A 21,154-nucleotide genomic window follows, 5' to 3' on the forward strand; every position below is an offset into this window, starting at 1 on the left:
CCCACCTCACTTGCCTGATTAGGTTGCAAAAGGCTGTTAAGTTGTGGTGCTGGATTGTTTACACTACCCACCATGTTCCCTGGAAAGACTGGAGGCAAGTTTCTTCTATCTTTTAGTGTAAAGTTAAGATGATATGTATGGTGGGGGTTTTCTGCACTCAACACAGTTAAGAGCAAAGAGAGGAATTCTTCAATGTATTGACAAGAAAATGAGAGTTTGCCTTTCAAATATATGCCCAAACATTTAAGAAACTGCTAGAACATATCAGACTCATGTTTCTCATAAACACAAGAATGAAAAACTTAACACATATGCGCAGGGACCTGCCAAATTTACTAAATCTTACTAAGGATGTATCTATATATATAAAAAGATAACTTTATTTTTTTATTTTTAGCCCCTCTCTTTTATGAAGCATAACTCAAAAATTGTAACAAAAAAATGTTTTTTAATATTAGAATAAATTTAATTTTGTCGTATTTATTTTGTTTACCATAAAAGCACTCTTGGACTTTATATTTTTTCTTTAATATTTGACTTATTATAACATATTTCTCAGAAATTTGTATATAGTGCGCCTACAATTATTTACAGGATATTAAATGCGCCCCAACTTCAAAAAGTTTGAGAACCACTGATTTAGTGATTGATTTTAGAGAAACAGAAAGAGGAAGGGAGAGGCGGAGGAAGAGAAAAAGGGGGGGAGGGAGAAAAAGGAAGGAAGGAAGGGAAGGGAAGGGAAGGGGGAAGGGGGAAGGGGGAAAGGGGAAGGGAAAGGAAGGGAAGGAAAGGAAAGGAATAAAGAAATTTCTTTGTTCCACTTAGTGTTACACTGTGCATTCATTAGTTGCTTCCAGCATAGGCCCTGACCAGGGATTGAACCCACAACCTTGGCATTTCTGGATGATGCTCTAACTGACTGAGCAAACTGGCCAGAGTCAGAATAATTTTCAAATAAAATCTAACTAAAAATAATGTAAAATCTAACTAAGGACCACACTTTTTAAGAGGAAAAGCCACTAATTTAAATTCCATGATAAAAAGTTTTCCACCTTAAAAAAAAAAAAGTTTTCGCCCTGGCCAGTTGGCTCAGTGGTAGAGCGTTGGCCTGGCGTGTAGAAGTCCCGGGTTCGATTCCCGGCCAGGGCACACAGGAGAAGCGCCCATCTGCTTCTCCACCCCTCCCCCTCTCCTTCCTCTCTGTCTCTCTCTTCCCCTCCCGCAGCCGAGGCTCCATTGGAGCAAAGATGGCCCGGGCGCTGGGGAAGGCTCCTTGGCCTCTGCCCCAGGCGCTAGAGTGGCTCTGGTCACAACAGAGCGATGCCCCGGAGGGGCAGAGCATCACCCCCTGGTGGGCAGAGCATCGCCCCCTGGTGGGTGTGCCGGGTGGATCCCGGTCGGGCGCATGCGGGAGTCTGTTTGACTGTCTCTCCCGGTTTCTAGCTTCAGAAAAATACACACACACACACAAAATAAATAAAAATGCTTCAATCCTAAAAAAAAAAAAAAAAGTTTTCCACCATGATTTGCTATTGTCTCAAGGAACCTGACAAACCTCTAACATTTAGATAAAGTGACACTGTAAAATCAGTATGTTGATCACTCAAGGAATAAACTCTGGCTATCTATCCCAACCAAAAGTCCCCAGTGTAAGACAACATAAATAATAAAAATGACATCAAAATGATACACTGCTCATTTAAAAAACATTCTCTACTAAGCACTGCAGAAACATCCCAAAGGTTAGTAAGGCAGAATCTCTGTTGCTAAGGGACTTACAATTTGGTACAATGATTAAGACAAGCACAAAAAAACCCATGATTCTCTTTAAGTGGGAAGGAAAGAAAGAAGTGAAAGAAACTCTAAATTCTAGGGCAAGAGCTCCTCCAAGATATCCCTATATCATCTCCAGGATGGTCAACAAGTTGCAAAGTTTACTTCTCTAATACCACAACAGAAGTAAGTTCACATGATGGAAAGGTACTGAAAAAGGCTAAGCTGATACTGATGGGAATGTGCTGAAATCAGAATCCAGTAGTTTATAACTTTGCTCAATAGCAATAAAAAAGGTGAGCAGAAATCTTCCATGATTAGCAGCCAAGCTATAAAATGGTACCTCTAATTCAGACTAATCCAGTCCTAAAAACAGTCACTAGCCTAGAATGAATTAATTTATTCCAGGCCAATTAGAAGAGACTAATTTTGTTTGTCCTGTTTATCATACATTAATTTTATGTATTTACACCTGGCAGCAACAATCTCCAAAGTAGTTTCCAGTTCTATTTGGAGAGGAAGCTACTCTACTTTAAGTTGAGTTACCCCATTTGCTATTTTTAGACTATTACTATCCTCAACCAGAGACCCACTTTCTAGAATACTTTATTAGCACTGTACCGTATCTGGGTTTCCTTCCAGGAGAACATTGATGGCTCTGTTGACATCTCCATTGCAGTCATGCAAAGCAATGACACATTCATCTTGATTCTTGCCTGTGATATCAATCAACTGAAAAAGAGACATCACAGTGATCATGAATAAGCCTGTACACCCCCAAAGAAAATAGGTAAAGAAAAGAGAAAATACCACCTGAGTTTGAAAGAATCAGGTTTAAAAAAGCAAAATAGGCAGAATTCTGGTATTCTAGTTCCAAAACCAAAATACCTGTGACCAAAAATGGGTCAAAAGAATTTACATACAAAGCAATCAAACAATACAGCTTCTAATAATCAAACCCCAAGACACACACAGAGGCTTCAGCATATCATGAATTTCTACATTTCACAGATGCCAAAATGGCTCAAAGTTGCTATAAAATGGCATCAACAAAGGTATTCATTAAAGAACAGGTTAAAATTAAGATAAAACCTCTGAACAAGGTATGTGTCCAAAGGCGTACAGTAAATCAAACAATAAAAGACTTATTTATTGGCTTAACCTAGACTTTTTCAGGTCATGACTCTTTTACTATCTATAGTAGGAGGTACCCTGGTAGGCATCTATGCATTAATCCTGATGTTTCTTCCCATAGCTTACAGCAAATTAGCAATACACTCACTTGTTTCACCTTTTCCTCAAAGTCAGCATCATTATGGTCCGAAATCATCTGTGCAAGTCGAATTTGTTCCGCAGTGGCCTGAGAATCCAGACAAGTTCAGAAAAGTATGATCAACAAACAACAGTTTAAAGAAATAAGAGGGTCCTATATAGTCAAAACATCCTTACCTCCCACCTCAATTTCCCTCTCCTTGTTATAAATAGCCAAGTAATAAAACACAATGACAAAAAAAAAAAGAGTAGAACTGCCACTATTTCACTATAATTTCTAAAAAAGCAGGAAACTTTTTTCATTTATGTTCACCATAAAGTTAAAGAGGCTTTCATATTGGGATCACAGCACCACTTTGAAACGTCTGCACCTTAATTCACATTAATGTATTTGCAAAGTCATGTGTAAACAAACCTTGTTCCTGTTTCTGCAATGACCAATGCCATCCTCTATTCCTAGGGCTGTCTGAGGATAAATAGGCTCAGCATACCTTTTGAGTATCCAGTATGTTTATAAGATATCACAAATTTTACTGTCCCAATTGAGATACAAATCTACTTAAGTACTAAAATTCTCCTAGGAGTTCACTTGGAAGGAAAAGTCAAAGAAAAATGAATCAAGTTCTAGTCTTACATAGTCAATTTACCTGACCGTAACCAAATGAAAAGTTAACTCACTCACATTAGATACCAACCAATTCCAAACTGGTAACAGAAAACATCATACTTAAACCAAACTTAAAAACTAAAACTAAAAAAAAAAACCCCTATAAACCTTAGTACCCAGGAGGCTAATTTACTTCTTAAAACTGAGCAATTCTCGCCTGACCAGGTAGTGGTCAGGTAGAGTGTCAGCCTGGGACACAAAGGACCCAGGTTCAAAACCCCGAGGTCAATGGCTTAAGTGCGGGTCAATGGCTTAAGCATGGGATCATAGGACCCCATGGTCACTGGCTTAAGTCCAAAGTTTGCTGGCTTGAAGCTCAAGGTCACTGGCTTGAGCAAGGGGTTGCACCAGCTCTGCTGGTGTCGCCCCTCCCATCAAGGCACATATTAGAAAGTAATCAATGAACAACTAAGGTGCCGCAATGAAGAATTGATGCTTCTCATCCCTCTCCCTTCCTGTCTGTCTGTCACTATCTGTCCCTCTCTTTGTCTACCATAAAAAAACAAACAAACTGAACAATACTCTACGGTGTCTCACTTGTTAATTTTGAAAGAAAATGGTAAAGATGCTAACTCCTCATGGAAATGGAAATACAGATTAGGCTTCAATGAGACCAGAAAAGAAAGAAAGAAAAAAAAAAAGGAAAGAAAGTTAGGAAAAAGAAGAACAAAGGAAAGGTGAAAGGTGGCAAGACAAAGGTGGGCCAGAGAGATGTCAAGATAGAAGGTCTAAGGAATAAGAAATGTATTGCTAAAATCCAGATGAAACAAGGGAAATGTTATCTTAAGAGATACAGAACACAATAGCCATTCTTTCCAAGCCTCATAATTCAGTATTTAAAAAAATGGAAGGGCCCTGACCGGTTGGCTCAGTGGTGGAGCGTCGACCTGGCGTGCAGGAGTCCCAAGTTCGATTCCCGGCCAGGGCACACAGGAGAGGCGCCCATTTGCTTCTCCACCCTTCCCCCTCTCCTTCCTCTCTGTCTCTCTCTTCCCCTCCCTCAGCCAAGGCTCCACTGGAGCAAAAAGTTGGCCCAGGCGCTAGAATGGCTCTGGTTGCAACAAAGCAATGCCCCAGATGGGCAGAGCATCACCCCCTGGTGGGCATGCCAGGTGGATCCCAGTCGGGCGCATGCAGGAGTCTGTCTGCCTCTCCAACTTCAGAAAAATACAAAAAAAAAAAAAAAGGAAGCATATTACAGCATGTCATTAAGTTACCAGGCCCAAAATAAAATAAAAACAAACTCAAGGAATGGAAAATAAGAATCCAAATCAATAATCCAAAGCAAAGAATGATGCTATACTGAACAGAAACCAGAATCAACTAGCAAAAAAACAAAAAAATCAACCAGCAAGGCTACCCATGGATCCCTAACTCTTGGGTTCTTTACCTGTGGCCGCTGCTTGTGCTGTGTCTGGTTTTGGTTTTGAGGTTGTTCCCAGTTTCCCCGGGCTCGGTTAGTGCCCACCGACGTCATCATTTACAGTATATACAAATAACAGTATTTACAAAGTAGAATACTGAAAGATTAAAAAGAAGTTTAGATATTAAATGTGTGCAAAATGTTTTCCGCCTCTCTTCCATCAGCACCTTCACTGAACACTTTCATTTCTTCAAAGAAACAAACCAAGAGGATTCGACTGTTCATAAGACATATTTAGTTTGATAAATTCCTTACAGAACTATGGTTGTTAATCCATTTCTATATAATAAGAAATGTATAAAGCACATTAAGTGATAATTTAATTTTTAAGTTATGGGCACAATTTGGTTACTAGTCCCCTATAAGCAGGTTTTGAGAAATTTTGCTATCTTGATAGTAAACAAAACAATGTTAATCAAGAGCCTTCTATATAGGTAAAACTATCTAAAGTACCTTTGACATAAAAAATGATAATCAAAGCCTGCAGGGATAAATATATAGTCTTCCAGAAAGAAAATCTATACTCCAAATTAAAAAAATTTTTAAATACTGTACTCAAACCACCTATGAAAACAGCCTTACCTGCCTTACAACGCTTTAACTTAAGTTGCATGTGACTTCCATCACTTGGAAAAGCACAAGCTCAAGTGTAGCCTCTTTCTCCTTTTAAGTTTCTATCTTTCAACATGCTGTGGGGCCTTCCATTGCCTTCCATAAGGCATGTATTAGCCCTGGTGACTTTGCCCACAATCTCAGTTCCCTAGATAATAACTTAAACACATTGCTTTTGCAGCTGCTTCTGTTGCTCTCCTAATCCACAATTTCAAGAAACCAGAATTACAATTACCCTCTAAAACTCACCTTAGTATACAGAAAATCCCAAATTTATTTCAAATCCCAATCATCTAGCACAAAGTTTTATTTGGAAGAAAGGGCTTCTGGGAAATCATTCTAAACTTGAGAAATTATTATAGGGCAAGATAACTGAGTTTTTAAAGAGACACAGAATACACAGAACCTTCCCCAAACCAGAATAGTTTTTGTTAAAATACTTCTAATAAGCAAAGCATGTATAGAATTTAAGTTCTCTTCATTCATACTTTGCTTTATAATATAAGCTCAGCTACTGCACTTAGTCAACCAAGAAAATATTCACCATATATGATGGATTACTCAAAATAAGAGGTTATTTTGCACTGTTTTATTCCCTGCCAAAGAGTACAAATTTATACTTTTATGCTCTACATTTATCAATTTATAATGGTTAATACTTATACAGGGTAATTCTAGAAGACAGTGCTGGATTTGAGGGAGGGGCAAGGTGGACTCCTAAAGAAATATGCAAGGGTTATTAAGAAAGTAAATTTCGCTATCTCTTCGGTCACAAACAAAACTGACTACCTTGTGGATAAATTCTTCAACCAGTTGGGTCAATAGGTTGCACAGTTGTGGGGTTTTTTTTATGTAGTCATTAAGAATTAAAAATTCTACATCTTCTATCACCAAGATGTTTTAAGGGACTAATTTTAAACCATTTTTTAAACCATTTTTACCTCTCCCCTACATATGTGAGCACATAAAAACCTATTACTATTTCTAGATAGTACAGAATTATTTGCTAAACAGGAGTCCAGTTTCCCTGCTGGTATTACAGTCATTTAAACATTTAATTTGCAAAAAAAAAAAAAAAAAAAAAAAATAGTGCTGACTAACCAAGTATCCCTGGATTCAAATAAAAGTGGGGAAAAAATTAGAGGAAAACTGTTATGCTTAATAACTGGTTCTAAGATGTAGTTTCTAATATGGGGATACCCAGTCCTGTAAGTTACAACTATTAACTGCTTTCTACTCCACATGATTTCAATTTGTGAGCATGATTTACACTACAGCTATGAACTACACGACTAGCTAGCTATACGGACTGCATATACTGTACCAATCAATGTAAATAAATTAAAAGTCATCTTGAAAGCCACATAATCACACAGGAAAAGGAGAAAAAATCCTCCTGATCACTCCTGCTATTAATTTCTATTTTTCTCTTACAAATGCTTTGAAAAATGTGACTATGAAAATTTTACCACCTAGGTAGTAATACTGAGCAACAGGTAAGTGATCTGGGATGGATAACTGGAGGGCACAGAATTAGCAGCCTTTTAGTAGCAAGTAGAGACACATACCCAGAGTTACCACAGTGGAGGTGAGGAATCTTGTTAAATACTCTTTCTTAAAAAAAAAAGTTTAAAGGAAAGAGGTGAGAAGTATTGGAGAACAAGGGACTGGTGTGGAAACAAATACAGATTTAAACACAGGAGTGCCTTTTGACCATTTTTTGAAAACCAGCTACTTAAAAAAATAGCCAGAGAAGTTTTACATAAAAAAATTAATAACAAGTATTTATTGAGTATCTACTGTGTCCAGCACTTTAGGAAATACAAAAGTAATATGACTTGATTGCTGCCCTCAGGGAGCTTACAATCTAATTTGAGAAACATTCAGAAACTCTGAAGCTTAATTGGGTAAGTAAGGTTTACTACCTCTAACAGAGCAACTAATTCCCCTATCGCTTCATCCCCTTCCCCATCAACTTGAATCTAATTTTTTAAATTTTAAGTACTCCCCAGTTAGGACATGTTTAACGAGGGGCTTTAAACATCAAAAACAAAACAGTATATTTTAAGGCCTTTCATCATTAGTTTACATGCCAAAAATACTTCCTGTTCACAACGGAAATAATTACTGGCAGGGTCTAATCTTTAAGGACAATAGTGTAGGATCTCAAAGCAGTTTTATCAACCCATACACAACCAAAACGTATCAGTTCTCTACTAATGCTGGTTGTCACTGACCCTCATCACCTCCCAACAAGTTATATTACATCAAATATCCCCAAAGCAAGATATGGATGATGGGAGGTGGACGGGGAGAACATAAAAAAGGATTTCCACATCTAATAATCTGGGATAGTCAAAGGCAAAACACGGTAACAATAACGACAAAAACGCCTGTTACTGTGGTGTTTTTCTCTCCACAACATCCTACACCAGAGGTGGCTACATTTCAAGAACCGTGGAAAGGAGCAGCCTCTTATTTGTGACATCAGTTTGCAAGGCAAAATTAGGGACTGCCCACAGGGTGAAGGGTCTTAAGGAATTTGGAATTTCTGTCCCATTATGAAAAGAGTGAACAATATACCCCAGTGCTCTAATGACGTCCCTTAGGCGTAATGCACCCGATGGGGGCCTCCATGTCCCGCTTCCCAAATAACATCATGATTGTTAGGGGTACCCCAAACTACAGCATGGACAACAGAAAGCTAAAGACAGCAGCAAAAAATATATTCCAAGAGCTGGGGCGGTGAGAAAGAAAGAAGGGCAATAACAGGAGCTGACAAAGAAGCTTGAAACGAAGAGAGGACGCAAGCCCACGCGTGGAGGATGGGAGGTCCACCCCGCTCAGCGGCGCCACATCTCTTCCTTACCTCCCACCCGGAACAATTTAATCCCCTGCACTCCAAAGTGAGGGCCACATGGGGGAGTTTGGGGCAACTCCACCCCATCACCCTCCCTCCCGTCCACCACCCCCAAACCAGACCGGATCCCGATCAGAAGAGGCCCACAGAGGGTGGAAAAAGGAGGAGGCCCCCTCGTCTTCTCCACAGGCACCAGCCGGGACAGAGAGGGCCCTACCTCAGGCGGGGCACAGGCCTCGCTCGCTCACGCTTTCTCGCTCTCCCCCACCTCAGGATCTAGCCGCATGCCCCCCCCTCCGGCTGCCCCAAGCCCCGCCCGGCCACGCTCCCAAATCGAGGCCCCGGCTCTGGTGAGGCCCACTAGGCCGCGAACCCAACCATAAACAAAACCTCCGGCGGCCGATGTGGGGGGGTAGCCAGGGTTCGCACGACTGGGGGAGGGTGTACAGTGGGGGAACACACAGTGCGGGGGGGTGGTGGCCTACCAAGGGAGGGGGACGCGGCAAGGGTAGAAGAGAGAGGAGGGAGGGTAAAAGGGGGATCGCGGATTTAAAGGGGCCGCGGACAATACCCGGCCCCGCCGCGCTGCCGCTGCCGCTGCCGCCGCCAACGCCGCTGCGCTCCCAACTTTACCTCAGTCTCCTCCACACTGACACCCGGGCCGCGCCGCCCCTGTCACGTGATATAAGGTTCCCTCCTCCCCGCCCCCATCCCTCCTTTTCCTTCTCGCGCTCGCTCTCGCATCTACCCCCTCCCACTTGCCTTCCTGCGTCCCCCAGCACGTGACGCAAAAGGGGCGCGCACGCAAACGTGCGCGTGCCGCTTCGCCACGAGACAACTCACTCCGGCCCTGACCGCCCGCCCCACCCCATCCCCCGCCTCCTCCACGGCGGCCACACCCCACCACGTGACGTACGGGTGGCCTTCGCTTCCTCTTACTGGCGTAGTTCCGCGTCTCCGCGCTCGGCGCTCCCGGTTGCCATTGCGTGTCTAAGTCACGTGTTGGGGGAAGCGGGAAGCAGTCGTTCTTCTTTCCCTGCTCTCCCCCTCCCCCATCCGCCATGTTTTCCGGTCGGGTCAGCCTCGGACTTTCCCCGTAGGGAAATGGCCGGGGAGCTTCAGGGAACCCAGGCGCCATTGCCTCGGAGGAGCCCGGGCTGACGAGGCAGGGCAGCCGGGTAAACTGGAGCAGTTCTGCGCGGGGTGGGGAGGCCATGGCGTCCAGCAGTAACTGGCTGTCGGGGGTGAATGTCGTGCTGGTGATGGCCTACGGGAGCCTGGTGAGGAGATTCCCCTACCCCATTCCTGCCGTTGCCTGTGACCCATTAGAGCCCCTCCTGGTGATCAGATCCCTGTCCTCATTCTCCGCCCACTCACCTGCGCTTTTTCTGGGTTTTGACTCCTATCCCAAGAGTACCTGGGAGCATAAGTCACCGGCTCGCACTGCCCCGCCCCTGCCTCCCTCTGAACCCTGAGAAACAGGCCGTCCACGGCGCCGGGCTACCGGCTTCCTTTTAACCACCCCATTTCTGATGGCCTTGCTGCCCAAAGTTATACTCCGGAAGCCTCCCCGAAGAGCCTGAATCTGGAGATGTGAAATGAAGGCATGCCTTTTTTTTTCCTCCACTGTCTATTTAAGATTCTTCTCTCATATCTTTTGGACAGGTGTTTGTACTGCTATTTATTTTTGTGAAGAGGCAAATCATGCGCTTTGCAATGAAATCCCGAAGGGGACCTCACGTCCCCGTGGGACACAATGCCCCCAAGGTAGGTCCTTAAGGCACTAGACAGACGTGGTTTTCCAGATCTGTTAGGGCCCAGAATGAGATTTCCTTTGCCTTTAGAAATGACGTTAAGCCCCTTAACCACGTGCTTTACTTAAGTGGATTGAGCAGTAACAGTCAGCTTCGGGCCTGGTTTTCCCGCGCACTGCTGTGGCACATCATGTAACTTACCCAGGAACTTCAGTTTTTGCATTTGCAGAATGAAGGGCTTGAATTAAACCCCCAAACTTTTGTATTAAGGTGTTTCCCAGTTCAACTCAAACTACCCAGTGTTTTCTATTTGTTTGGATTTTTAAATTTTGTTTTAGGATGGGGTTAAGGGTGTTTAAAATTAGCCCCAGCACAATGAGGAGAGTTGCCTTAACAGAACTTGAGATTTATAAAGGCTCCGTAAAGTCACGTAGTTTCAACATTCACCTTAGAAACTGAAACCTAAGAAAATGAAAGTTTACCCATAGACATTTAAGAAAGTAGATAAACAAGTGGTCTCTGTCTGTATTTTCTTAAATAATTGCCTTTCTTTCTTTAGCCTAGTTATTTATCTACTGGTGAAATTTTATCTTTATCCAAAACCTCTTTCCTGAGTTCCATATTTGCTATCCCACTGCCCAACACTTAGATGCCTGATAGGCATGTCACACTGAACATGTCTAAATCAGAGCTCTTGATAACCTACCACCCCTATCCAACTGTTTTTCTCTTCCACTTCTGGGTGAAAGGCTCTTGTTGCCTTTACCAACCTACCTTTGTATGGTTCTCCCTTGACCAATGGGAGCCAGCTACTGTGGTTTAATTTCCCACTTTTACATGTACTGTTACTGTGACCTAGAATGATCTTCTGCTGGTCTTCATTTGAGTAGCACGTTTGATATTAGATCTTAGTTTAAATATTATTTCCTCCAAAGAGGAGTGCTTATTACCTATTTAAAATGGGTCTTCTTTGTTTTCTCATTAGTCTCCTGGTTTTTTCTATATAGCATTTTATCACAAATTTTCACTTAGGTTTGATTTTCTATTTGTTAGTGTCTCTCTCTTCCACTACACTGTAAGCTTCAAGAATGCAGGCATCATACCAGTTTTGTTCACTGTCAAGCCAGGGCATACGCATGTTAGGTACTTTTTTAAATTTAAGTGAAAAGCAGGTTAGTAGGAAAGCTAGAGCTAGTACACAACTCTAAACTCCTAGACCAATACTATTCATTAACCAGTGTTGGTAGTCCTCAACTCCTTGTTCTTTGCTAATATATTTAATGAGAAACCTCAAGGAAGATGCCATGGCCTGAAACATCAACAGTGCTCCTTCCACATTGCCTCAGTTCTCCAAATGCCTATTGCCTCCCATAAGAGGGATATAGGGTTAGCTTCCAGAATATCATGAGCCAATCAAAACTATTAGGAACCTCCTGGGCTAGATGAAATTAAGGTTTCTTTTGCTTTTAAAAATTCTCTTATCTAAATTCTCATTCATTGTGGGTAGAAGTAAAAATTAGTTGAACCACTGTAGAAAATAACTGGGTATTATCTAGTAAGATTGCATATGTACCTAATGCACATCCCACTTCTACCATAGAGAAACTAATTTTTGCTTGTGTACCAGAAGAAATGTAGAAGATTATTCATAGCAGCATGGTTTGTACTTAAAAATATTGTTAATCCAAATGTCTACTTGAAAGTGGCTATATAATTATATATTTGTATTCTGGAATACTATGAGAAGGAAAGCAAAGTTCTGGGGGTCGTTGGGTTACACAACAGTTTTGTTCCTACAACAGTGAGGTAACCCGGATTTTGGTGTAAGTGAAAACATACCCTAGCCTAAGTCACTTACCTATCCTATCACAGTTGTAAAACCATAATCTAAAACAAGGGTAGTCAACCTTTTTATGCCTACCGCCCACTTTTGTATCTCTGTTAGTAAAATTTTCTAACTGCCCACTGGTTCCACAGTAATGGTGATTTATAAAGTAGGGAAGTAACTTTACTTTATAAAATTTATAAAGCAGAGTTACATATAATAATAATTACTTACCAAGTACTTTATGTCAGATTTTTGCTAAGTTTGGCAGAATAAATCTTTATAAAATAACTTACTATAGTTAAATCTATCTTTTTATTTATACTTTGGTTGCTCTGCTACCGCCCACTGTGAGAGCTGGAACACCCACTAGTGGGCGGTAGGGACCAGGTTGACTACCACTGATCTAGAACATAAAAACATAAACATACCGCTTTACTGCATATTCTACCGAGTGCAACCAAACTAGTTCGCCCATCTAGTCTGTAAGTACAATGCTAAGAGTGTAAGCCAAAACACGTCTCAATTTTTTTAAGTTAGTTTGGTTTTTTTGTTGTTTTTTTGTATTTTTCTGAAGTTGGAAACGGGGAGGCAGTCAGACGGACTCCCGCATGTGCCCGACCGGGATCCACCCGGCATGCCCACCAGGGGGCAATGCCCTGCCCCTCTGGGGCGTTGCTCTGTTGCATCCAGAGCCATTCTAGCGCCTGAGGCAGAGACCACAGAGCCATCCTCAGCGCCCGGGCAAACTCTGCTCCAATAGAGCCTTGGCTGCGGGAGGGGAAGAGAGACAGAGAGGAAGGAGGGGGGGAGGAGTGGAGAAGCAGATGGGCGCTTCTCCTGTGTGCCCTGGCCGGGAATCGAACCCAGGACTCCTGCACGCCAGGCCGACACTCTACCACTGAGCCAACCGGCCAGGGCCTCTTTTTTAAGTTTTTATGGGAGTGAGCGTTGTAAATTTGAAACATCGTATGTTTAGACTGTTGTAACCTGAGGGCCCCTTGTACAGATAAATACATGAACACAAATGAATCTCCATATATTATGAATGTAAGGTGCAAAAGTGAATGAATCCCCAAAAATCCTGAATGAAGAAAAGCTATTCTCAAAAGAATACGCACAATATGATTCCATTCCATTTATGTGAAATTCTAGAACAGGCAGAGCTATATTGATGGAAAGCATATCAATGTTATCCAGCAGGGGAGGTTGATTCCAAAAGGGTATGAAGAACATTTTGAGGTGATGGAAATGTTCTATACCTTGATTGGAATGGTGGTTGAGTATATTTGTCAAAACTTGACAGTCTGCAAACTTTTTTTTTTAAGTGAGAGGAGGTGAGATAGACTCCCACATGTGCTGCAACCCGAATCTACCTGTCAACCCCCATCTGGGGTGATGCTCAAATCAACTGAGCTATCCTCAGCACCTGAGACCGATGCTGGGACCAACTGAGCTATCCTCAGTGCCCAGGACTGACACTCGAACCAATCGAGCCATTATGAGAGAGGAAGAGAGAGAGAAGGGGGACAGGGAGGGGAAGAGAAGCAGTTGGTCGATTGTCATGTATACCCTGACCAGGGATCAAACCCAGGGTTCAACGCTCTATGCACTGAGCAAACGGACTGGGGCCAACAGTCTACACACTTAAGATGGATGCATTTATTGGATGTAAATTCACTCTCAATAAGGGCTACTTAAAATTTTAAAACAGGTTATAGAGGAATTCAAAAAGTTTTTCCATTTGTATAAAGTTCAAAACCAGGCAAAGTTAAACAACTTGTTTCAGATGACATGATAAAACTGAGGAAAATTAAGACTTGGCAAATCAAAGTTGAGGGTTGTATTCAATCAGAGATGGGCACACAAGGCTTCAAAGTCATGGTAATGTTCCATTTCATAAACTGGATAGGCAATGCAGGTGTTCATCTTAGTGATTTTATAACTGTTTAAACTACATATATGTGTTCTGTGTATGATATATTTCACATGGAAGTTTATAAAAAGTGACAACAAAACTTGCTGGGGCTCTGGCAACCCTCTTAAAAAAGAGATGAATATGAAACTTAACTGGTTGCTTCTGGATAAGTGAGGACTGACACAGTACCTTTTTAAATTTTTGTACCATGTATGTGAAATACCTACTTAAAAATTAAATATGCTCTAAAAGAAAGCCTCTAGAAGTCCTGTGGTCCACAGATAGGATAGTCCCCAACCTATTATAAGCCATATACAGACCTCCGTACAGATTTTTAGAGTAGATAATGAATTCCAATTGCTATTTTTTTTTCCCAGCCCAGAAAGTTCTTTATAACAACCAGGAGTCCTCTGAATCCAACTAAAAGTCAGAAGTAAAGTTGATGCACCTGATGGGTGGGGTGGTGGCTCTTCAACCTGGGACGCTGGGGTCCCAAGTTTGAAAACCCAGGTTACTAGTTTGCACGTGGGATCAATAACATGTCCCAAGGTCTCTGGCTTAGCTTGAGTCCCCTGATCAAGTATGAGAATCAGTCAGTGAACAACTAAAGTAATGCAATAGGATATTGCTCATCTGTCTCTCCCTGTCTTGCTCAAAAAGAAAGAAAGAAATAACCTGGCTGGTGGTGGCACAGTGGATAGAGTGCTGAGCTGTGATACTGCGGTCCCAGGTTTGAGACCCTGAGGTCACCAACTTGAGCACAGGCTCACCGCCTTGAGTGTGGCGTCCCTGACTTGAGCATAAAATCTTCTAAATGATCCCATGGTTGCTGGCTTGAAGCACAAGGTCACTGGCTGAATTGGAGTGCCCCTGTCAAAGCACATATGAAAGCAATCAACAACTAAAGTGACACAACTACGAGGTGATACTTCTCGTCTCCCTGTCCTGCTTGTTAAAAATAAGGAAAAGAAATAATGTTGATTCTGTAGAGCTGGCAGGCTAAAAGATCTGGCTTAGTGGCTCAGTGGATAGAGTGTCATCCCAGCTTGCTAAGGTTCTGGGTTCAATTCCCGTCAGAGCACATTTGAGAAGCAACCAGTGAAGGAACAACTAACAGGAACAACAGGTTGATATTTCTTCTTCCCCTTCTCAAATCAATGGGGGGTTGTTTTTTTTAAGATTTTATTTATTGCCTGACCAAGTGATGGTACAGTGGATAAAGCGTCAGACTTGGATGCAGAGGACCCAGGTTCAAGACCCCGAGGTCGCCAGCTTGGGCCCAGGGTCATTGGCTTGAGCAAGGGGTTACTCGGTCTGCTGAAGGCCCATGGTCAAGGCACATGAGAAAGTAATCAATAAACAACTAAGGTGTTGCAACAAAAAACTGATGACTGATGCTTCTCATCTCTCACCATTCCTGTCTGTCTGTCCCTATCTATCCCCCTCTCTGACTCTGTCTCTATTTAAAAAAATTTTTTTTTAATTAAAAAAAGATTTTATTGATTTTACAGATGGTTGGGGGTGGGGGAACAAGAACTATCCGCTCATAGTTGCTTCACTTTAATTTTTCATTGATCACCTGTTGTATATGCCTTGACTCTGCAAGCCCAGGGTTTTGAACCAATGACCTCAGCGTTCCAGGTTGACATTCTATCCACTGCACTACTACAAGCCAGTCATGGAAAAATGTAAAAATATATATATCTAAGAGGTACATAATTTGGAGAAGTTCTTAACCCAATTCTTTTTTTTAAGATTTTTTTTCCTTTTTTTCCTTTTTTTTTTTTTTTTTTTTTTTTTTGTATTTTTCTGAAGCTGGAAATGGGGAGAGACAGTCAGACAGACTCCTGCATGCGCCTGACCGGATCCACCTGGCACGCCCACCAGGGGCGAAGCTTCCCACCAGGGGGCGATGCTCTGCCCCTCTGGGGCCTCGCTCTGCCGCGACCAGAGCCACTCTAGTGCCTGGGGCAGAGGCCAAGGAGCCATCCCCAGCGCCCGGGCCATCTTTGCTCCAATGGAGCCTCGGCTGCGGGAGGGGAAGAGAGAGAGAGGAAGGAGAGGGGGAGGGGTGGAGAAGCAAATGGGCGCTTCTACTGTGTGCCCTGGCCAGGAATCGAACCCGGGACTTCTGCACGCCAGGCCGACACTCTACCACTGAGCCAACCGGCCAGGGCCTTTTTTTTTTTAAGATTTTATTTATTGATTTTAGGCAGGAGACATCAACTCATAGTATTTGTTTCTCATCTGTGCCTTGATCGGGCAAGCCCAGGGTTTTGAACCAGTGACCTCAGTGTTCCAAGTTGATGCTTTATCTAGTGCGCCACTACAGGTTAGGCCCAATCCTATTCTTAAATTCTTTTTTATTTTTTTAATTAAAAAAAATTATTTTTGATTTTTAGATAGAAAGGAAGGAGAAGAGATTGATTTGTTGTTCCAACTATGCTTTCAATGGTTGATTCAGGTATGTGCCCTGACGGGATATAACCTGCAACCTTGGTGTATGAGGACAATGCATTATCCAACTGAGCTGCCTGGCCATAGCTAATTTTTATCTATTGATTTTTGTGAGAAAGAGAAACCTGCTGCTTTGCCCATCCATGCATTCACTGGTTGTCTGTTATACATGCTGACCAGGGATCAAATCCACAATCCTGGCGCACCTGGACCACATTCCAACCAATTAAGCTACCTGGCCAGGGCCTATTTTTAAATTCTTGAGTCTTATCTTGCAATTTCATTAGTCAAATAAACAGTTTCTGTGCTTCCATTGTCTTGGTTGCTGCTTTGCTCTGCTGTATTTCCAGATTGATGGAAAGCAGAGTACAGGGCAAGTGATTATATATATTTTTTTTCTATGTAAACAGGACTTAAAAGAGGAGATTGATATTCGACTATCCAAGGTTCAGGATATCAAGTATGAGCCTCAGCTCCTTGCAGATGATGATGCAAGACTACTACAGCTGGAAACCCAGGGAAATCAGAGTATGTGGCATGCTCTTAGAGAACACTTGAGTGAGCAAGTTCAGAATTCCTTTACTCTCAGAGTTGTAACATGGCTGCTGGCAAACCAGCAACTGTGGCTCCTCTGTTTCTGGGCATATGACATGTGAGGAGGCAGTTAATTAGCTTGGAGTTCAGAGACCTTAGGGGGTTATATCTGAGACCACTCTTTCTCAACAGATTGCTACAACTATTTATACAGGATGAAAGCTCTGGATGCCATCCGTGCCTCTGGTAAGGGCTACTTGACTAGCCATTTGGGATTCTGAAAGCTCTTTTGGGGAAGAGAGGGAGGAACCCACTTTATGTATGTTAAGAGTTTGTCCTTCTGCACTACCCCTGGCTAGTAGGAATTTCGAGAGTACTGGGTGGCTATTTTGTATACAAAAATGATGTAGGCAAATTGTTTTTTCTCCGAAGAGTCTGGATTTTTTTTCCTTTTTTTAAAAAATGGATTTTTAGACAGAGAAGGGAGAGAGAAACATCAATTTGTTGTTCCATTTATTATGCATTCGTTGGTTGATTTTTTTAAGCGAGAGAGAGGGACAGACAGGAAGAGAGAGAGATGAGAATCATCAATTAGTAGTCGAATCACTAGTTGTTCATTGATTGCTTCTTATACGTGCCTTGACCAGGAGGCTCAAGCTGAGCCAGTGACCTCTTGCTCAAGCCAGCGATCATGGGATCACATGGATGATCCCACGCCCAAGCCGGCAACATTGGGGTTTTGAGCCTCGGACCTCAGCATCCCAGGTCAACACTCTGTTCACTGTGCCACCACCAGCCAAGCTGAACATTTTTAATTCTATGACCATTGTCTTATGTACTCTCTCTCTACCAAAATACAGTGTATACGTTAAAGCCAGGATGGGTAAGTAGGTGGGTAAATAGGATGAAGACACTATTGTGTATAATTGGTATGGCTTAGTTGTGATGCCACCACCAAATGACTGAACTCAGACATAGCTGAGCTGTGTCTTAATTCTTAAGAAGCTCTGGTCTTCTTAATTCTTTAGAATTTCTCTCCAACTCATTCATTGAACCCATTTCTAAGTCTGGGAAATGAGCTAGAAAGACTAACAAATTGGAGATGGGATATCATTGTGCTATTTTATCTCCTCAGAGATCCCATTTTATGCTGACGGCCGGCATCCCCGTTCCTTAATGGGCAAGAATTTTCGCTCTTACCTGCTAGATCTTCGAAACACTAGTACTCCTTTCAAAGGTGTACGGAAAGCCCTCATCGATACCCTGCTGGATGGCTATGAGACAGCCCGTTACGGGACAGGGGTAAGCTGGATGACCCTGTACTTTTTCCTCCAAGGTACTAAAGGGATCTCAAGACTGAAAAATAGATCTTTACTCTTTCTTCCTTTTTCCTCAGGTATTTGGCCAGAAAGAGTACCTGCGCTATCAGGAGGCCCTGACTGAGCTGGCCACAGTGTGAGTTTAGAAGGGAACATGTCAAAGGGGACTGATTAGAGAATATAGTAGTGCTGGACTGTTTCCACAGTGAGTTGGCCTTCATAAAGCAATGTGAACAATATCTGTAACATAAGAGTTGTCACATTAGAAAGCAGATGCTGCCTTATAAGCTAGTAAGAGAAGCTTCTCCTTTTTTGTGCACCATTTTTTTTTCTTGAGTTTTTTGTTTTTGTTTTTTTCTTTTTGGTCCAGCTCAGAAACATGTCAGAAAAAGAAATAAAGTTTTTCAATGCCTAGAGATTCCTTCTCTTCCAGGGTCCCAGTGTCCTCCTTCAGTGTCTTGGTCTAATAAAAATAAGAATTAAATGCCACCCATTTTCATTACTACTTTAAGCATTAGAAACCATTTCTGAAACAAAGGACATCGCTATAGAGTCAGCAGATGAATATTTGTGTTATAAGAGAGGAATCATGACTTGTCTGGGAATGTTTTGAATATATACTAATATAGCTTCAGTATGTTGTCTATGCAAATGTTAAAATGAAATGGTAAAGAAGGAAAGCCAATCTAGAATAAGAAGTTAACAGCCGTGAAAAGAAATAATACATCTGTTTTCCGCTATGTTTAATATGGATCATTCTCAAACAATAAGGGGTATGTCTGTCCTGTCTTCTCTCTGTCCCTAAAAATAAACTGTCTTGTTCCTGAAGATAAAAAGTCCTAGTAAAAACTACTTAAAACGGTAATGAAAATGAACATGTGGAGAGAATGGAAAAGATTTGGTCTAGGAGTCAGGCAGGAGGCCTGTTCAAAATCGTTCGTTTTTGAAAGACAAATACTGTATGATTCCACTTATTTAAGATACCCAGACTAATCAAATCTATAGAGATAGAAAGTAGAATGGTGGTTGCCAAGTACTGAAGGGAAGGGGGAATTGGGAGTTGTTTAATAGAGAATTTGTTAGTAAGCTGAAAAGAATTCTGGAGGTTGGTTGCACAACAGTGTGAAGGTACTTAACACTCAAGTGTAAACATTTTTAAATAGTTAAGATGGTAAATTTTGTTTTACTACAATTTTTTCAAAAACATAATCTCTGGCCTGACCTGTGGTTGCACAGTGGTTAAAGCGTCGACCTGGGACGCTGAGGTTGCCGGTTCAAAACCCTGGGCTTCCCTGGTCAAGGCACATATGGGAGTTGATGCTTCCTGCTCCTCCCCCACCCCCTCTCTCTGTCCCCTCTCTCTAATTGAATAAATAAAATAATTAATCAAAAACATAATCTCTGATTTCTAGCTTTTAGAAAGTTTCAAAGGGTATAGTGAAAATACATAGTACAGGATCTGAAATCTGACAAACTTAAGTTTGAATCCCAGCTTTCTGCACTTACTAGCTTTGTGACCTCAAGCAAGTTACTTAATGAACCCTCAGTTTTCTAATCTGCAAAATGAGGATGATACCACCATCTAGGAATATTGGGATGTTAATAAATTAGATTTTGGGAAAGTACCAAGTTTAATGTCCTAATATGTGATAAGTACTCAATGGTTACTTTTATTCGTGTTGTTTGATATTCCATTTTCAAGGGGCTTTCTCTGGACTGGGAGTATATTAGTAGTATACATACATCAGGACTCAGCAGAATTAAGTTTTCTTTAAGCATAGTAAAATGAAAAGGTTGGGCCAGAGGCAGGGACTCAGTGGGAAAATTGGTTTCTGTGCTATTTCTAATCTATCAGATGGGATTTTAGTAACTAGTTTATAAAATGGGAATGGGATAAAGAGCATTTGTGGCTAATGCTACATTTATAGTATGGATGAGCCTTGGATCATATTTTTCCATTAGTCCTCATTGTCTATGACCTGCCCTCTCTATTCTTCAGGGTCAAAGCACGAAGTGGAAGCTCTCAGCGACAACATCAATCAGCAGCTAAAGACCTAACCCAGTCTCCTGAAGTTTCACCAACAACCATCCAAGTGACATACCTCCCCTCCAGTCAGAAGAGTAAACGTGCCAAGCACTTCCTTGAATTGAAGAGCTTTAAGGACAACTATAATACACTGGAAAGTACTCTGTGATGGTGCTGAAGGACTGTTGCTCTTGATGTTGCTAGAGAGACTGCATTGTACTTGCCGGGTGTCACTCAGGCCATCCGGCTCAGCAAGCCCAGACTGGATCAGCTGAAACTCCCAGTCGTGTCCAGAGCTCTTAGAGCTCATGCCTAGAGGATCATTCTCCAAACATTTCCTATGGCCAGTTTCAAAACATCAGTTAAGACTATTTTCCCAAGCACTGGCCAGGTAGCCCAGTTTGTTAGAGCATCGTCCCAATACATCTAAGCTTCTGGGTTTGATACCGGGTCAGGGCACATACAAGAATCAACTAATGAATGAACAACAAATTAATGTTTCTCTCCCCCTTCCTCCTTCTCCCCCCTTTCCTTCCCCTACCTCTCCTTCCCTCTATTCCTTCCTCTCTCCCTTTCCCTCCTTTCCCCTTTCATCTCTCCATAAAATCAATTTTTTAAAAAAGACTGTTTTCCCTTGGTATCAGTTTATTTTTCTGGGGTTGAATTCATATATATTTTTTCTGAACATTTCTCAAAGCCTCCTTAAAAACCCTC

At 41.9% G+C, this 21,154-nt stretch overlaps 2 protein-coding genes across 22 annotated transcripts in view; one reads left to right on the plus strand and one right to left on the minus strand.

The window, feature by feature from the left end:
* The window catches only part of UBAP2L (ubiquitin associated protein 2 like), a 51,901-nt gene extending 41,895 nt beyond the window's left edge, over positions 1-10,006 (minus strand). For 13 of the 18 annotated variants that reach the window (XM_066362408.1, XM_066362407.1, XM_066362402.1 and 10 more), the window contains exons 1-4: positions 9,179-9,261; positions 5,103-5,232; positions 3,056-3,133; positions 2,395-2,505 (exon numbers count right to left, since the gene is read on the minus strand). In XM_066362408.1, the coding sequence (XP_066218505.1) occupies positions 2,395-2,505; positions 3,056-3,133; positions 5,103-5,192 (279 nt within the window). In that variant the 5' untranslated portion in view covers positions 5,193-5,232; positions 9,179-9,261. Of the gene's footprint in view, positions 1-2,394; positions 2,506-3,055; positions 3,134-5,102; positions 5,233-8,824; positions 8,847-9,092; positions 9,349-9,523; positions 9,546-9,984 lie in introns of those variants that run through there. The other 5 variants (XM_066362396.1, XM_066362398.1, XM_066362393.1 and 2 more) reach the window with 5 other exon arrangements.
* Positions 9,644-21,088, plus strand: C2H1orf43 (chromosome 2 C1orf43 homolog). Of its 4 annotated transcripts, none has more exons than XM_066362414.1 (7): positions 9,649-9,887; positions 10,273-10,374; positions 16,972-17,119; positions 17,288-17,341; positions 18,231-18,397; positions 18,492-18,550; positions 20,414-21,088. In XM_066362414.1, the coding sequence occupies exons 1-7, from the start codon at positions 9,822-9,824 to the stop codon at positions 20,607-20,609; spliced, it is 792 nt and encodes a 263-aa protein (XP_066218511.1). In that variant the 5' UTR covers positions 9,649-9,821; the 3' UTR covers positions 20,610-21,088. The 4 variants fall into 4 exon arrangements, with proteins under 4 accessions (XP_066218513.1, XP_066218511.1, XP_066218514.1 ...); XM_066362415.1 differs by having other exon boundaries at positions 9,652-9,887; positions 16,972-17,089; XM_066362416.1 differs by lacking the exon at positions 10,273-10,374 and having other exon boundaries at positions 9,644-9,887.
* The last annotated feature ends 66 nt before the right edge of the window (positions 21,089-21,154 follow it).

The sequence above is a fragment of the Saccopteryx leptura genome, chromosome 2 (genome assembly GCF_036850995.1).
Source record: "Saccopteryx leptura isolate mSacLep1 chromosome 2, mSacLep1_pri_phased_curated, whole genome shotgun sequence".
In the NCBI taxonomy this organism is placed as follows: Eukaryota; Metazoa; Chordata; class Mammalia; order Chiroptera; family Emballonuridae; genus Saccopteryx; species Saccopteryx leptura.